The following is a 15,317-nucleotide window of genomic DNA, read 5'->3' as shown; positions in this document are numbered from 1 at the left end:
CTGCTCCTCCCCGTCGCCAGCCCCGCAAACTCGGGCGACAGCGGGAGAGGCGTAGCGCGCCCTTCCCGCTGTCCCCCGACTTAGCTAGAAGGCTGGCGGGGGGGGGAGAAGCCTGCTCCTCCCCGTCGCCAGCCCCGCAAACTCGGGAGACAGCGGGAGAGGCGCAGCGCGCCCTCCCGCTGTCTCCCGACATGGTTTGGAGGCTGGCGGAGGGCTTCCTCCTCCCCCAGCCCCGCAAGCTCCCAGAGCGATGCCAAAGCTGCGGGCAGCTTCGGCATGGCTCTGGGTCCCGTTCTGGGGGAGGGGGAAGCTCGGGCTTCCCCCGCCCCCGCCCCGCGCCTGGGGGGGGGGGGATAATTTTTTTTCCTTTATTCCCCTCCCCCCAAATCTAGGTGCGTCCTATGGACCGGTGTGTCCTATTGTGCGAAAAATACGGTAACTGGGCCCACCTTCCAATCACTTGATACCAGGTGTGTTGTCAGCAGTTGGGTAAAAAAACGAGCTGGGTTGGCCAGAAGGGTCTCCTTAAGTGTTGCTGATCAGCTCATCTGTGGGGCTTCAAAGCACAGTGCAGGGCTCTTTGCAGCCAGTCCTTTATCAAGAGCCCCAAATGGTGCTTTGAAGCACTGCAGATCAGCTGATTCATGGGGCCTCAAAGCACCTCACCACTAAGAATAATTGTCAAATTTGGGGAGGGGTGATAAGGATTCGGCCTGCCGGATGTATCCGCTTCCCCACCCCTAGTTTTAAGAGGAGCGAGGGCAGCTTCAAAACCTGTCATCTGGCATAAAGGGGTGGGGTGGGGAAGGGGACTGTGAATGCTCTTAAGGGTTGTGATCTTGTAGAGGACATGCCACTATTATAGACAGGGCAGCTGTAGTCCAAGCAGAGAATTTATGGGTCCCTTGGTCCAGGAACCAGAATCTCCATTTAACAACAAGCGTACATGGATCTCAATATTGTTCCACTTACTTAGCTGTCCAAAAAGGTTAATGAAGACAAAGATGGAGGCCAGGAAGTACCCACAGTTCCATGTGGCATCAATGTAGTCCCTCTGCTCGCTCCACTGGAACCACATGCGGATGCCATCTTCAAGGAACGTGCTGATCAAGCAGAGGCGAGCCACATGCGGGAGGTATTGTTTTGTCACTCGCAAGAACTGCCAGGAGAAAGAAACACAGGTGAGAAGAATGGGCAGGAAGCAGGGACTGCCTGGCTTCATACCTGGATAGGGATGGCTTTCCCCTCAAAGCCCAGCTGTGTTCTCCCTCTGGTGTCAAAGAGGTAGCATGCCTCAATACCTGTTGCTGAGAATCGTGTGTGGGAAAGATTCAGGTTCTGCTTTCAGGCTTCCCTTAATGGGCCTCTGGTTGGCCACTGTAAGAACAACATGTTCGACTACATGGGCCTTTGACCTTATCCAGCAGCTTTTCCTAATGTCCTTAAGGGCACTTCCAAGTGTTTGGCTTGGGGAATGCCTTCTCATCACTTAAATGTAATCAAACCAAATTTGTATCTTGGGTGGTAAGGTTGACCCACCAGGAGATTCTAGCCAGAGCAAGTTCCCTCTGAGGCAACTGCAAACTGAGTGGGATGCAGGCGCCATGCCCCTTGACGCACGTTACATAAAGGGTGGAAATGGGGCACATGCCAAAGGCATCTAGCTTGAAAATTTCTCCAATTGTGTGACTGTACAGAGACCATGGCTAATCAAAACTGGAGGGGAGGGGGGACTTGCAATGAACCAGCCTTTGAAAACTTGGGTACTCCCCAGATTTTATAGGACTACAACTTCTATCATGCCCAACTATCGGCAATGCTGCCTGCAGCTGATGGGAGTTGTATTCCAAAACACACACACAAACCAACCAAGAGGGCACCAGGTTAGTGAAGGCCGCTGTAGGCAGTCTAATCCCAGAGCTATAGCAAAAGGTCACACTAAAGGATTTGCTAATCCACCACCTTGTTTCTCATAATGCATCTATATCTATCTATCTATCTATCTATCTATCTATCTATCTATCTATCTATCATCTATCTATCATTTCCTCATTTAATCCTCATAACAGCTCTGCGAGATAGCCAAGGCTGAGAGGTAGTGAATGGCCCACAGCTCACACAGTGAGCTTCATGGCCAAGTGGGGATCTGAACCCATCTCCCAGGTACTCATCCAGCGCTCTTAACCATTATAACACACTGGTTCTCAATTGCCAGCCCTAGATGCTCCAAAGATGCCTCGTTTACTCCAGTACTGACCATTTATGAGCCAAAAGGCTCAGAGATAAGTCTATTTAGCCAGAGGCTTTTAACAGACCAAATTCTCCATGATTTGTTTTTTAAAGCTAATTTTAAGCTAGTGGCCCTCTTCAGTGTACTCCATAATTTAAATGTACACACAGTGTAAAGTACTTCCTTTTGCTCATCCTGGATCTACTGCCAAACCAATCAGTTCAATTAGATGACTTTGAGCTCTAGCACTAGGAGAGAAAGAGTGGATTCTCTGCCCGCTCTCTCCCCAGAATGTATAATATAGATTGCAATCCTATGCCCACTTACCTGTGAATCCTTGCCTTTGCTTCCCTACCACCACAAAATTTCTGTGAACAGCCAAAATTTCCTGGTGTGAGTCCTTTTGCCCTGGGGCACCTTGAGACCAAGAGTTATGGAGACTTTTGCCACTCCATGTTCAGATGGTGAACATGGAGGTAAGAAGCTTAGCTTCTTACCCCAAGCTTAGCTTCTTACCCCAAGCTTAGCTTCTTACCCCAAGTTTGAAGGATCTCTCAATTCAGGCAACTTTATATAGCAGGAGTATAGAAACTGTGGCTCTCCAGACATTGCTGGGCTCCCCCCTCACCTAAGCCCCAGCCAGTAGGGTCAATGGTCAGAACTAATGGGTATTGGAATTCCTGCAATATCTGGCAGGCCACAGGATTCTCCTCATTCCTGTTCTATAGTATTCTTTAGCTGCCCTTTTATTAATGTAAGCAGGGTGCCAGAAACCCTATTACAGTGGTACCTCGGGTTACAGACGCTTCAGGTTACAGATTCCACTAACCCAGAAATAGTACCTCGGGTTAAGAACTTTGCTTCGGGGTGAGAACAGAAATCACGCGGTGGCAGCAGCAGGAGGCCCCATTAGCTAAAGTGGTACCTCAGGTTAAGAACAGTTTCAGGTTAAGAACAGACCTCCGGAACGAATTAAGTACTTAAGCCGAGGTACCACTGTACGTTGTTTCGTTATGTTTTTTGGATTTGTTTTATTTTGTTATGGTTTTGTACATTTACTTGTTTCTCTTTATATTGGACAAAGCAATTTAAGAAATGGTTACAAAAAAGAGGGTTTCCAGCTCCCCGGTCCCCCAAAAAACCCACCCTTCCTGGCACATAGAAAAAAAGCAAGTCAGGATAAAAGCTTCGGCCTAGCATCTCCCCCAATAGGCTAGCTTTCTGGATTCAAGCAGTGATACATGCACACATACTCCTACATTTATTTATACCAGGAAAGGCTTGCCACACTCGTTTCTGATGACTGGGTAAATGCACCCTTCACAGGAAGTAAGCAGATAAAAATAAGTCTTCATGCTGTTTGTTGAGCATGGTTACGGGACAACCAACCAGCAAGCTGGGGCAGATGAAAACTACAGTGTGAATAATGCCAGGCAAGTAACTTCTGGGCGCTCACAACCGGGAGCTTGTGAACAGGACTTGTAAACAGGGGTGTTTGCAAGGACTGGTGGAGGAGACTGAAGAGAATCAGCTTGTTTCTTTTGGATTAAAGCTGGTAGTTTGTCCGAGCTGTTTGGAGGCTTGATTGTTTGCAGGCCTGGTCCTCACCAACAAGAAGGAACTGACTGACAAAGTGGAAGTCCTTGGAAACTTGGGAGGAAGTGATCGTGTCCTCTCCTCCTAGGTTCATGATACAGAGGCAAGGGAAAGGTGAGCGTAGTTCGGACAGGCACACTGGACTTGCCAATTTCAAAAAGCTTAAAGTGCTACTGGGTGAGATCCCATGGTCAGAAACATCTGACGAGAAGGGAGCCCAAGATGGATGGGAGCTTCTTAAGGGCAAAATACTGAAGGACCAAATGCAGACAAGAAAGAAAAGTGGGAGGTATCTAAGCAAACCAGAGTTGCTGCATAAGGAGCTTACAGATGAACTGAGATTTAAGATGGACATGTTTCTTCACCTGTGTTTGAAGTAAGAGGAACAACAAACGAGTGGTAGGTCCTCTATGTGGAGAAGACAGAAAAATGCTATTGGGTGACAGAGAGAAGGTGGAACTGCTCAACAACTACTTTGCCTCTTTGCACAAAAGGAAAGCAATAACAGATTAATGATGTAAGGAGGGAGCTGCAGACCAAGATAGGAAGAGATGGTAAGGGAATACCAAGCTAGTTGATTTCAAACCTCCAGGGCCTGAAAAGCTGCACCCAAGGGTACTAAAGGAGCTTGCGGTGTAATCCCAGAACCTCTGCCTATGATCTCTTAGAAAGCATGTGAGGTCCCAGCAGACTGGAGGTGGACAAATGTTGTCCCCGTCTTCCAAAAGGGGAAGAAAATAAGATCCAGGTATCTACCGACTGGTGAGCTTGACACTGATACCAGGAAAGGTTCTAGAACAGATTACTCAACAGTTGGTCTGTGAGCACTTAGAAAAGGATGTTGTGAATACTAAGACCCAGCACAGGTTTCTCAAAAACAAGTCATGCCAGACTAATCTCATTTCTTTTTCTGATGGAGTTAAAAAACTTGGTGGATCAGGGGAACTAGCCCCAGGAGCAGCATGGGAAGCGTTCATGTGACACACCTAAACACTGCAGCCGACACACTAATGTGTCATGACACACAATTTGGAAAGCTGTGCATTAATGGTTCCTTGTCATCCAGGAAAAAAGTTACAAGTGGGGTGCCGCAGGGTTCTGTTCAACGTTGTTATAAATTACTTAGATGAAGGAATTGAGGGGTTGATCATCAGGTTTGCAGATGACACCAAAGTGGGAGGGATAGCTAATGCCAAAGAGGACAGAATTGGGATTCAAAATGACCTTAACAGATTGGAAAACTGGGTCCAAGCTAAGAAAATGAAATTCAATAGGGACAATTGCAAGATTCTAAACTTGGGCATGAATAACCAGCAGCACAAATGTAAGACCCCTGGCTTACCAGCAGTACATGTGAAAAAGATCTAGGGGTCTTAGTAGACCACAAGCTTAACATGAGTCAACAGTGTGATGTAGCAGCAAAAAAAGCTAATGCTATTCTAGGCTGCATCAACAGAAATAATAATACCACTCTATTGTGCCTGGAATACTGTGTCCAATTCTAGGCGCCACAATTTAAGAAAGATATTGACAAGCAGGAATGTGTGCAGAGGAGAGCGACCAACATGATTAAGGATCTAGAAACCAAACCTTATGAGGAACGGTTGAAGGAGCTAGGTATGTTTAGCCTGGGGAAAAGGAGACTGAGACATGGAAGATGAAGCAAGCTTGTTTTCTTCTGCTCTGGAGGGTAGGACTTGAACCAATGGCTTCATGTTACAAGAAAGGAGATTTGACAGTAAGAGCAGTTCAATAGTGGAACAGAATCCCTCAGGCAGTTGTGGACTCTCCTTCATTGGATGCTTTTAAGCAGAGTTTGGATGGCCATCTGTCATGGATGCTTTAGTTGAGTTTCCTGCATTGCAGGGGGTTGGATTAGATCAGTGTTTCCCAACCTTGGGCCTCCAGCTGTTTTTGAACTACAACTCCCATCATCCCTGACTATCAAGACCAGTGGCAAGGGATGATGGGAATTGTAGTCCAAAACAGCTGGAGGCCCAAGGTTGGAAAACACTGGATTAGATGACCCTTGGGAGTCCCTTCCATCTCTACGATTCTGTGATCACCAGACGTCCCCAACTCCTGATATCCACCATGCAACAAGGCAGGAATTTATGCAGCTCTCCAGATTAAAATGCAAGTGCTGAGATTGCTTATCCACACAGAGAGAGCAAGATGCAAAAGCAGTAAGTAAAAATTCAGGCATGCTCACAGACCATACATGACTAACACAGAGAATTGTACTTTTGGGTGGAACTAACCGAGGAAATCTGGAAGAAGAAACAAGGAGAAAAGCATGGAACATATTTACTCAAATTGAATAGCCTTTTTCAGAGTTTCACAATTCCTCCCCGATAAGAATTTTACAAGAAATCTGGCACCTTTCATGAAGAAATTATTTGTTAACTCATGTTACTATGTGGATACATATTTTCCCTTGTTTTTTTGAACCCTTGCACTTGTGATGGTGATTAGATGTGACTAGATGCAAATAAACAAAATTTGAAACTGGGACAGAGGTTTGGCAAACTGTCCTGAAACCCTAAACATCTTAAATTCAATATTTACAACATGGTTCTAGACCTCTGGAGGAAGACACAGTGAGACATGCAATTACTGATTTCAGATCACACTTGTTAATGCTGATCATTTACATCAGGGATTGAGAAATCTGTGGCCCTCTGGACATTGTTGGACTACAGCTCCCATTATCCTGGCTAGGGCTGAGGAGAGCTGTAGTCCAACAGCATATGGAGGCCTGCACGTTCCTTGATTTACATAGTAGTTGCTTTTGGCTTTCTTGTTTCTCAGTTGCTTAAAACCTGCAGCTCATGGGTTGGCAAACTAAGGCCTGAGGGCCGGATCTGGTCCAATCACCTTCTCAATCCGGCCCACGGATGGTCCAGGAATCAGCGTGTTTTTACATGAATAGAATGTGTCCTTTTATTTAAAGTGCATCTCTGGGTTATTTGTGGGGCATAGGAATTCGTTCATTCTCCCCCACCCCAAAAAATATAGTCCGGCCCCCCACAAGGTCTGAGGGACAGTGGACTGGCCCCCTGCTGAAAAAGTTTGCTGACCCCTGCTGTAGCTCCTCCCCCTGCCTCACGTTCACATAGTTGCAACTGGTTAAATGTCAGAAAATGGTATAGAGATTATCTGATCTAAAGAAATAACCCAAATAGAAGAGTTATAGAGCTTCCCACAGGTGTGTGAAGCGGATGGTTTTGTTTTGGAAAACCTTGAGAGTGGGTAGATTATCCCATACTGTATATAATAAAAAGCAGCATATTTTTCTCCTGTAGTTTCTACACTAATGGATCTACTGAGCTTGTGAACAGAGTACCTAGGGTAAGAATATAAAGATGTTGGAGAGGAAACCAGCAGCTTATTCTCTCTCAAGCTAAACCATTAGTGGGAAGAACTTTTATGCAGACAGCTTGGCTGCTAATGAGGTTACATGAATGGCCTGCCAAGCCTTGTAATGGAAAAGAGGGTAAAATAAACAACAATTACAGAGCACCTGGCTGCATTCAATTCAGATTTTCTACTGGGTCTAGTTTTCTTCAGGGCTGAGCTCTGGAAAAGAGGCTTGTTGGGGAAGAGAAAGGGCAATTGCTAGTAGCAAAGGTCACCATCTTATGACGAGTGAGACTGTTCATCTCTCTAGCGCAGTACTGTCTACACTGACTGGCAGCAGCTCTCCAGGGTTTTAGGCAGGGGTCTCTCCTAGCCCTATATGGAAATGCCAGGGGTTGAACTTGGAACCTTTTGCATGAAAAGCAGGTGCTGTATTACTGAGCTACAGCTATCTAGCTAGCTAGTGATCATCTCGCTATCTACATTGCCTCAAGGCAATGTACACAGTGCAATAAACACAGCGAAAAACAGTTTTAAGGACCACATAAAATAACAACAGAAATTTTAAAAAAATATGAAGTAGACACCCGGTGGCGCTGTGGTCTAAACCACAGAGTCTAGGCCTTGCCGATCAGAAGGTCAGCGGTTCAAATCCCCGCGACGGGGTGAGCTCCCGTTGTTCGGTCCCGGCTCTTGCCAACCTGGCAGTTTGAAAGCACATCAAGTGCAAGTAGATAAATAGGAATCCCTCCAGCGGGAAGGTAAACGGCATTTCCGTGCGCTGCTCTGGTTTGCCAGAAGCGACTTAGTCATGCTGGCCACATGACCCGGAAGCTGTATGCCAGCTCCCTCGGCCTATAAAGCGAGATGAGCGCCGCAAGCCCAGAGTCGTCCGTGACTGGACCTAACGGTCAGGGGTGCCTTTACCTTTAGACACATATTACAGAACCTATCCATTAAGCTGGAAAAGCCTATCAGAACAACAAGAAGTTTCCATTGTTTCCAGAAAAGTGCAGATAGTGGGCACCTGTTGTTGTCTTGATGGGAATGCTGTTCCACACATCCATACTGAAAGATCTGCTGCGAATTACTATGAAGTAGGCTTCTGAGGTCTTTGGAACTTGACTTTGCTCTCCTGTACACTGCAGGGACCTACTGTGTATATACGGGATAATATGGTCTCTCAAGTTTTGGTGGCAACCACAAAAGGCTAGCAACCACAGCCAGCATAAATTAGAGAATCCCATATCACAATCCTACCGGTGCAATTGTAGCAACATGTTTCCCCTTCAGGGTGTTTTAGCTTATCACAACCATGCTGGCATCACACAAATTAGAGCAGAAATGCCAGCCAATCCAAAAATGATAGCTTGCAGAGTTGAATTTTCCATTCCTCCCCTTCCTTATCTAAAGAATCTTCAATTAAATCCCGGATTAGATGTTTTCAGGAGTTGCTTGTTACACAAACGCCAACTGTGCAAATATCTCTCCCCACATACAGACATATAACCTGCGGTACATTGCTGCACTCCCCCAAAGTTGAATGGTTTTGCTTTGTAGTTGCATAGGTGGTAATTGGCCCGTCTGCTGGGGTAAGGGACATGAAGAGGAAATTATCTGGAGAAGTTGGCAGAGAAATCAATTTAGCTGCAAAAACCTCAACAGCTGCTTTGCAATTAAATTGCAAAGTACTGTACTTGCAAAACACTTGAGGCTGCCTTTTGCAACTATGGCAGAAGTGCATCAGTTGCTCCTAGAGGTTATGGTTTGCGTATATTTAAAAAATGAATATCCACCTTGCAATTTCAAGAGGATCCAAACATGCCCTCACACACACCAGATAATTTTGCCAGTTTTGCACTCATTGGCTAGATCAACTGAAGGCAGATTTGCATTTTACTAAACAATTCAAAAAATACTGCCTCCGTGCTTAAAAAAAATCCTCAAAATGAAGAACATTAAAAGCATCTTTTTCTTTTGAAATGAAAGCCAACAATTTAGGAAAGGAGTCTGGAAGATTCCTAAAGAGACCCATGGGGGGGAGCCCGAACCCCTTGTGGTTATGGGCCCATGTGGCAATAAGAATTCCAATGGCAGAAATGCGAACTCTATTCCCTGTGTCAGTCCTAGGTGTGGGGAACTTTTGGTCCTCCCAATATGACTGAACTACAACTCCCATCATTCCCGCCCAAGCTAGTTTGGGCTCATGGGAGTGGTAGTCCAGCAACATCTGGAGAGCTAAGGTTTCCACCTACCTGGTCTGTCTTCTCACCCAAAAGCAGCCCTGCCATACCTCAATTTGTCCCCACAAGATGGGAAGAGCAGACTGTTGAAGACCAAGTAAGAAGCCTCATTCGTATTTGAACTAAGACAGACACATCCTTATTTCAGAGCTCTGCCAACTCACCATTTGAAAATTAGACCAACAGAGTACGTGGCTAAGAAGATGTGCGAGTATTTAAAAAACAAAAAAAATCAGTGTGAATAAAAGTTATTTTTAGTGTAAGTCATTTTGGGAAGGGCAAGAAAGATCTTCTCCTGGACAACTGGGCTTTCAGAATGTGTGTTTAAGAAACCTCATTTCGCAACTAGTGTAAACAAACTCATAGAAATAAACATGCAAATATACATATAAATGCACAGCTTCCTCTTTTTAATGGAGAGAAGCATCTGAGAATGCAGTCCTGTAAAACTGGGCAGAAGATGCAGATCCAAAACATCTGTTGTCGCCCTGCATTTTTTGGATAACAAAAATCTTGACTTTTTCTATCAGCTGATGGGCCTGCCAGTAGCATGGAAGAGACACAACTCAGGTAGAGCATCTGCTTTCCATGCAGAAGGTCCAAGGTTCAATCCCAGGCATCCCCAGGTAAGGCTGGGAGTGTTTGCTACTTGCAGATTAGTTGCACTGCAGAAAGCATGCTGGGAAGACCGCACATTCAAGAAATGCAAAATAACTTTTGCTAGGTTTTAATAACAAAAACAAAAACTCCTTTTACACTAAATTACAATGTATCAATAAGAATGACCCATCCACCAGGGTACTGAGAGAGCTACGTGCTGCTCTTTACCCAACAACTTAATTACCACAACTTAACAGCACCTGCTATACTGCTCACAGCTGTAAAACAAGGTCATGTTATTTGCTCTGGCCTTTAAAGAAATACACATCTTGTGGAACAATAATGAATTTAAAAAGACCATTCAACAGGGAGAGCTCTGTCTGAAACCCTGAAAATCCTTTGCTAGTCAGTGTAGATAATACTAAGCTAGGTGGACCAAAGATCTGCCCTGCCATAAAGGCAGCTTCCTATGGTCCTAGATAATGCTTTAAAAAATATTGTTTCACCTAGGCACCTCTCCTCCTAGGACAAAAGTTGGGGTTTTTATTGGCAAAGGGCATGGCTAGAAGGTAGAGCATCTGCTTTGCAAGCACAATGCAAGCACAATGGTTCACTTCCCTGCATCCCCAGACAGGGCTAGGAATGTCTCCTGCCTGAAACCCTGGAGAGCTGCTGCCAGCCAGTGAAGGAAATTCTGAGCTAGATAGAACAATGGTTTCTAGGCAAGAATGCTGACTGTTTTTTTAAAATATGTATCATTACTAACGTGCACAGCACTTTGCAGAGTAGCAGTATACAAAAAGATTATTGGCACCTGAAGCATAAACAAGGTGAAGAGGCAAGGAGTCGAGATAAAGAATAAATGTGAGCAGATGGGGACCTGTCAGGGGTGCAGAATTGTTGAGCAAAGCTAGGAGGATGCAACTCATGTGCAGGGAATTTATCATGAATCAAAGCTTAGGGATAGAACAAAACTGGGCTGTAGAAGGTTTAAAAGGAGATGTAGCCATTGTGGTGCCCTCTAGAGTCCAGATGTTGTTGGATTCCAAATCCCATCAGCCCCAGCCAGTTCAGTCAGAAGTCAGAGATGATGGGAGTTGTAGTCTAGCAGCATCTGAAAGACCCTGCAATTGTCTGGGCTAGCTAAAGGAGAATGAAGCTGTGTGGGAATTGGGGGGGCTGAGAAAAATGGGATCATTATTACTGCTAACTCAGCATTTTTATATGCTTGCCTAAAGTCATAAAATCATGGGTAGGCAAACTAAGGCCCAGGGGCCGGATCCGGCCCAATCACCTTCTAAATCCAGCCCATGGACGGTCCAGGAATCAGCGTTTTTTTACACGAGTAGAATGTGTCCTTTCATTTAAAATGCATCTCTGGGTCATTTGTGGGGCATAGGAATTCGTTCATATATTTTTTCCAAATATAGTCCGGCCTCCCACATGGTCTGAGGGACAGTAGACCGGCCCCCTGCTGAAAAAGTTTGCTGAACCCTGCATAAGATCATAAGAAAAGCTTGCTGAATCAGGTCAATGGCCTACCTCGCCCAGCATCTTGTTCTCACAGCAGCTAACTATGGCCTGATGGAAATCGGAAAGGAGGCTTCGAGCACAAGAGCACTCTTCCTTCCAGAGGTTTACAGCAACTTGTATTTAGAAGCATTACCGCCTCAAACCACAGAGGCAGAGCACAGCCATCCTGGCCAGTAGCCATTGATAGTGTTCTCCTTCATGAATTACGTCCAATCCTCTTTTAAAACCATCCAAGTTTGTGGCCCTCACTGCCTCCTATGGGAACGAGTTCCATAGTTCAACTACGCGCTGCATGAAGTAGTACTTTCTATTATCTGACACTTCGTAACTTCAAGGTGAGCCAGGGCCTTCCTGAATCAAGGTTCATAGATCAGTGGCAGAACATTCCTGCAGTGCACGGGGTTGGACTAGATGACCCTCGGGGTCCCTCCCAACTCCATGATTCTATTATTCTGACATCTGCTTTGCACCCAGAAGGTCACAGACACAATCCCAGGTAGCTCCAGGTAGGGTTGGGAGATTCCCTGCCTGAAACTCTGGAGAGCTGCTGCCAGTCAGTATAGACCAGCCTTTCTCAACCTGTGGGTCCCTAGATGTTTCTGAATTACAACTCCCATCACCCCTAGCTAGCAAGGCCAGAGCTCAGGGATGATGGGTGTTGTAGTCCAACATCATCTGGGGACCCACAGGTTGAGAACCGCTGGTATAGACTATTCTGAGCTAGATGAGGGTCTGACTCAGTATAAAGCAGCTTTCTGCGTTCCTATGCTCCATCTCAGCCACTATGCTACGTCTAGTTATTTGTCCCACTTTTTCTCCCAAGGAGCTCACGGTTGTGTACACTGTTCTCCCTCTCTCCATTTTATCCTCCATTTTATCCTCACAACAACCCTGTGAGGTAGGTTAGCTTGAGAGTAAGTGACTGGCCCAAGGTCACCAGTGCACTTTGTAGCTGAGTGAGGATCGGACCCCTTGACTCCTGGGTCCTAGTATGGCAGTCTAACTGTTGCACCACAACAGAATCCCATACTTTGTCTGCTGGGGTAGTGTAGAAGTTCAGTCAAGCTGCTAAGCTCCAGGGCCCTCGATCATCAAATTATAAAAACTCTTACTGCAGAAGTGACAGAAGTCACTGTTACCATGCGCGCCGTCTCAGATGGCTTTTTCTTTTTTTTTACCCAGGGTAAATTAAGGTCATGCAGTTAAATGTATTTGTTACCAAGGGATATTTTTACCAAGGGATATTATCCTTTCTCCAAATCAAAGAAAGAAGATAATAATGTAGGATGTAAACTGCTTTGAGATTTATTTATTTTCTTAAATATAAAGCAGTATAGAAATGAAAAGAATAATTGTTATTATTTCTTTCATTTCTATAGTGCTTTATATTTAAGAAGAGGGAAATACCCTGGAGTACCACAGGATGTATGTACCTTTTTTGTAAAGGCAACACACCCACCCCAACATCACTTGCTGGTTCACTTAAGAGGCACCAGACACATCAAACAGCTTAAGCTTTTGCCTGTCTCACACATGTTTTCCATCACAGTGCCAGACTGTGGTTAGATAAACCTGTACCAGGACAGGAACAGTTGACACTGGCTTATGAGATAATACCGGATTGTCTTTTCCTTTGTCCAAAAGGTAGGAAGCAGAGAAGTGTCTTTTACCTTCCACACACCTGAACAACAGAATGTGTCACCAGCTGCCTTTGGTAATTGTTCTTCCCCCAACACCAAAAGAATTAAAACAACTTTCAACACCTCCTGGTCATTTTCTTCTTAAAAAGGAAATCAGGGGAATAGTTTGGGGCAGTTTTCTACCTTCTCATAAGCTAAAAATAAATATACACAAGGGCAGTAAGGAACCAGATGTCACATGATCTGAGGAAAGGAAAGGAAGCTTGAATTCCATTCATTCATGAACACAGGGGATAGGGAGGAAAGTTTTTAGCCTCTCCGCTTTTGACCCAGAGAAAGGTGAAGATTTGGCTCTTCTGGCTAATAAACAACACCAGGATAAGATTGGTTTGTGTTAGCACTCTATTTAATCTGGAGTACCAAACAGAGGTACTGATTCCTCCAGTACAGAAATCAGTAAAAATAAATAAATAAAAGTAAGAAAAGACTTGGGGTTTTTGTAAACTTGAATACTACTCAAATATAATAGGTACATGTAAATATAAAACACAAATGATCAGCATATTACCAATACACCAATCAATTTCCTCATGCTTTGTCCAGCATTTTGATAGGATCATGGTCTCTGAGAAAACCCCCTTTTCTGACTTTACATTACTTTGGAAATCTCCATATCCCCAAATGTGGAAAGTGTTTTAAAATTAAATTAAATTAAAGTAAAGTAAAATAAAATAAAGTATGGGGGTAGTTCTTTGTGCCCCCACTCCAAAGGTAGGGTACATTAAATGACTCACACATTCTACAGAGGGAAAGAGAGATTATACTGGTGGTGGTTAGACACCATAGCACTCCCAGATTCCAGAAGCTCATGGGTAGAGAAACTTCCATTATTTTCACATTTTCTTTCCCTTTCTCCCCCCCCCCCCCCATTTATAGACCACGTTAAATAAACACCCTATTCCAACATCTACTTCACCATTTTCTGGAAATTGCCAAATCTCTTACCTCCCTCAAGGATAGGATAGATATAGCAAAGAAACGCACAAGACACGCCTTCATTTCGCTAACGTGCAACCCCATAACGTGAAAGCGAATCCCTCTAATCTCAGAGGCAAATTATTGCCAGTGGGGAGGAAAATCTATGATGTCTGAAAGTGGCCTTCTGTCCCATAATAATCCAGAGTTCTCTTTAAGGGGAATGGTGAATTTCACACTAGTCATCTGCTTGATTAGCTACTCGATAGGGCTGGCTATTCACAGGTGACCTGAGCCCCAATTATCGCAAGACGCAAACGTTTAGGAGGTTGAGGAGGCGAGTGATAAAACCCTGACCCTATTGACATTCCTTTGGTTTCTCATTCTGTCTGTGATGGGGAAGTAAGACTTATCCCAACCAATCAAGCGAACACTCTATTAAGCAATCTTCCCCCGTCATTTTAGATTAGATCACTGAAAGATGGGGCCGCGCCCCTCAAATTTGTGCGGGTGCAAAGCACTCGGGAGAGGGGAAGGCTGATCTCCCGATTCCCTCTGAGGTGGATCCTATGATGTTGGGAACGAGATTGCATTCTCAACGACCAATTCCCCCCACCCCCAGCGCGCGCACACACAGCAGGCACAAAATACCAACACCCCCACTCCGCAAATCCTCTTCTCTCCTATATAATACAAAGAAGACGCGTGAAGGAAAGGGACTGGACGCTAAGAAATATCTGCAAAACCCCATGTGTGCAGTAAGGCCTCCTCTGCTTCAAGAGAAAGTGGGGCGAGGAAAGAGGAATGAATCCACACCCACCTGGTCTGCAAAATCCTCTGCGGTGCTCATCAGATCGTTCTGCCCCATGGCTAAATGAGTGCTGCGGGGGTGGCGAAGGGAGCAGTGGGTTTCGCTCCAGGATGTGTTGGGTGCTGCGCCTGGGAGACCGGACTAGCCGCTCACTCAAACACACCCCCGACAACCCCTCCTGTGGTGGCTGCTGGCAGCTTGCTGCTGCTGCTCTTATTGCAACGAGGCTGCACAGGAAGTGGCTGCACTCGCTGAGAGAAGCACTGCCACGTAGGCCAACTCTTAAAGGAACCGCACAGGGCGGCGGGGCGGCGAAGCCTCTGAGGAAT

General features: G+C 45.3%; 1 protein-coding gene across 6 annotated transcripts in view; it reads right to left on the bottom strand.

Moving 5' to 3' along the window:
* Positions 1-15,317, bottom strand: part of SURF4 (surfeit 4) — a 20,071-nt gene extending 4,754 nt beyond the window's left edge. Inside the window, exons 1-3 of one of the 6 annotated variants that reach the window (XM_083721440.1) lie at positions 4,393-4,591; positions 2,558-2,598; positions 435-1,159 (exon numbers count right to left, since the gene is read on the bottom strand). Coding sequence is in view for 4 of the 6 variants with exons in the window: in XM_083721435.1 (XP_083577561.1) it covers positions 973-1,159; positions 14,998-15,045 (235 nt within the window). In the remaining 2 variants the exon portion in view is untranslated. Of the gene's footprint in view, positions 1-434; positions 1,160-2,557; positions 2,698-4,392; positions 4,592-14,997 lie in introns of those variants that run through there. The other 5 variants (XM_083721437.1, XM_083721435.1, XM_083721439.1 and 2 more) reach the window with 5 other exon arrangements.

The sequence above is a fragment of the Podarcis gaigeae genome, assembly GCF_964106915.1.
Source record: "Podarcis gaigeae genome assembly, chromosome: Z".
Classification (NCBI taxonomy): domain Eukaryota; kingdom Metazoa; phylum Chordata; class Lepidosauria; order Squamata; family Lacertidae; genus Podarcis; species Podarcis gaigeae.
Note: the sequence above shows the minus strand (reverse complement) of the source record. Positions and strands in the feature narration are given on the sequence as shown.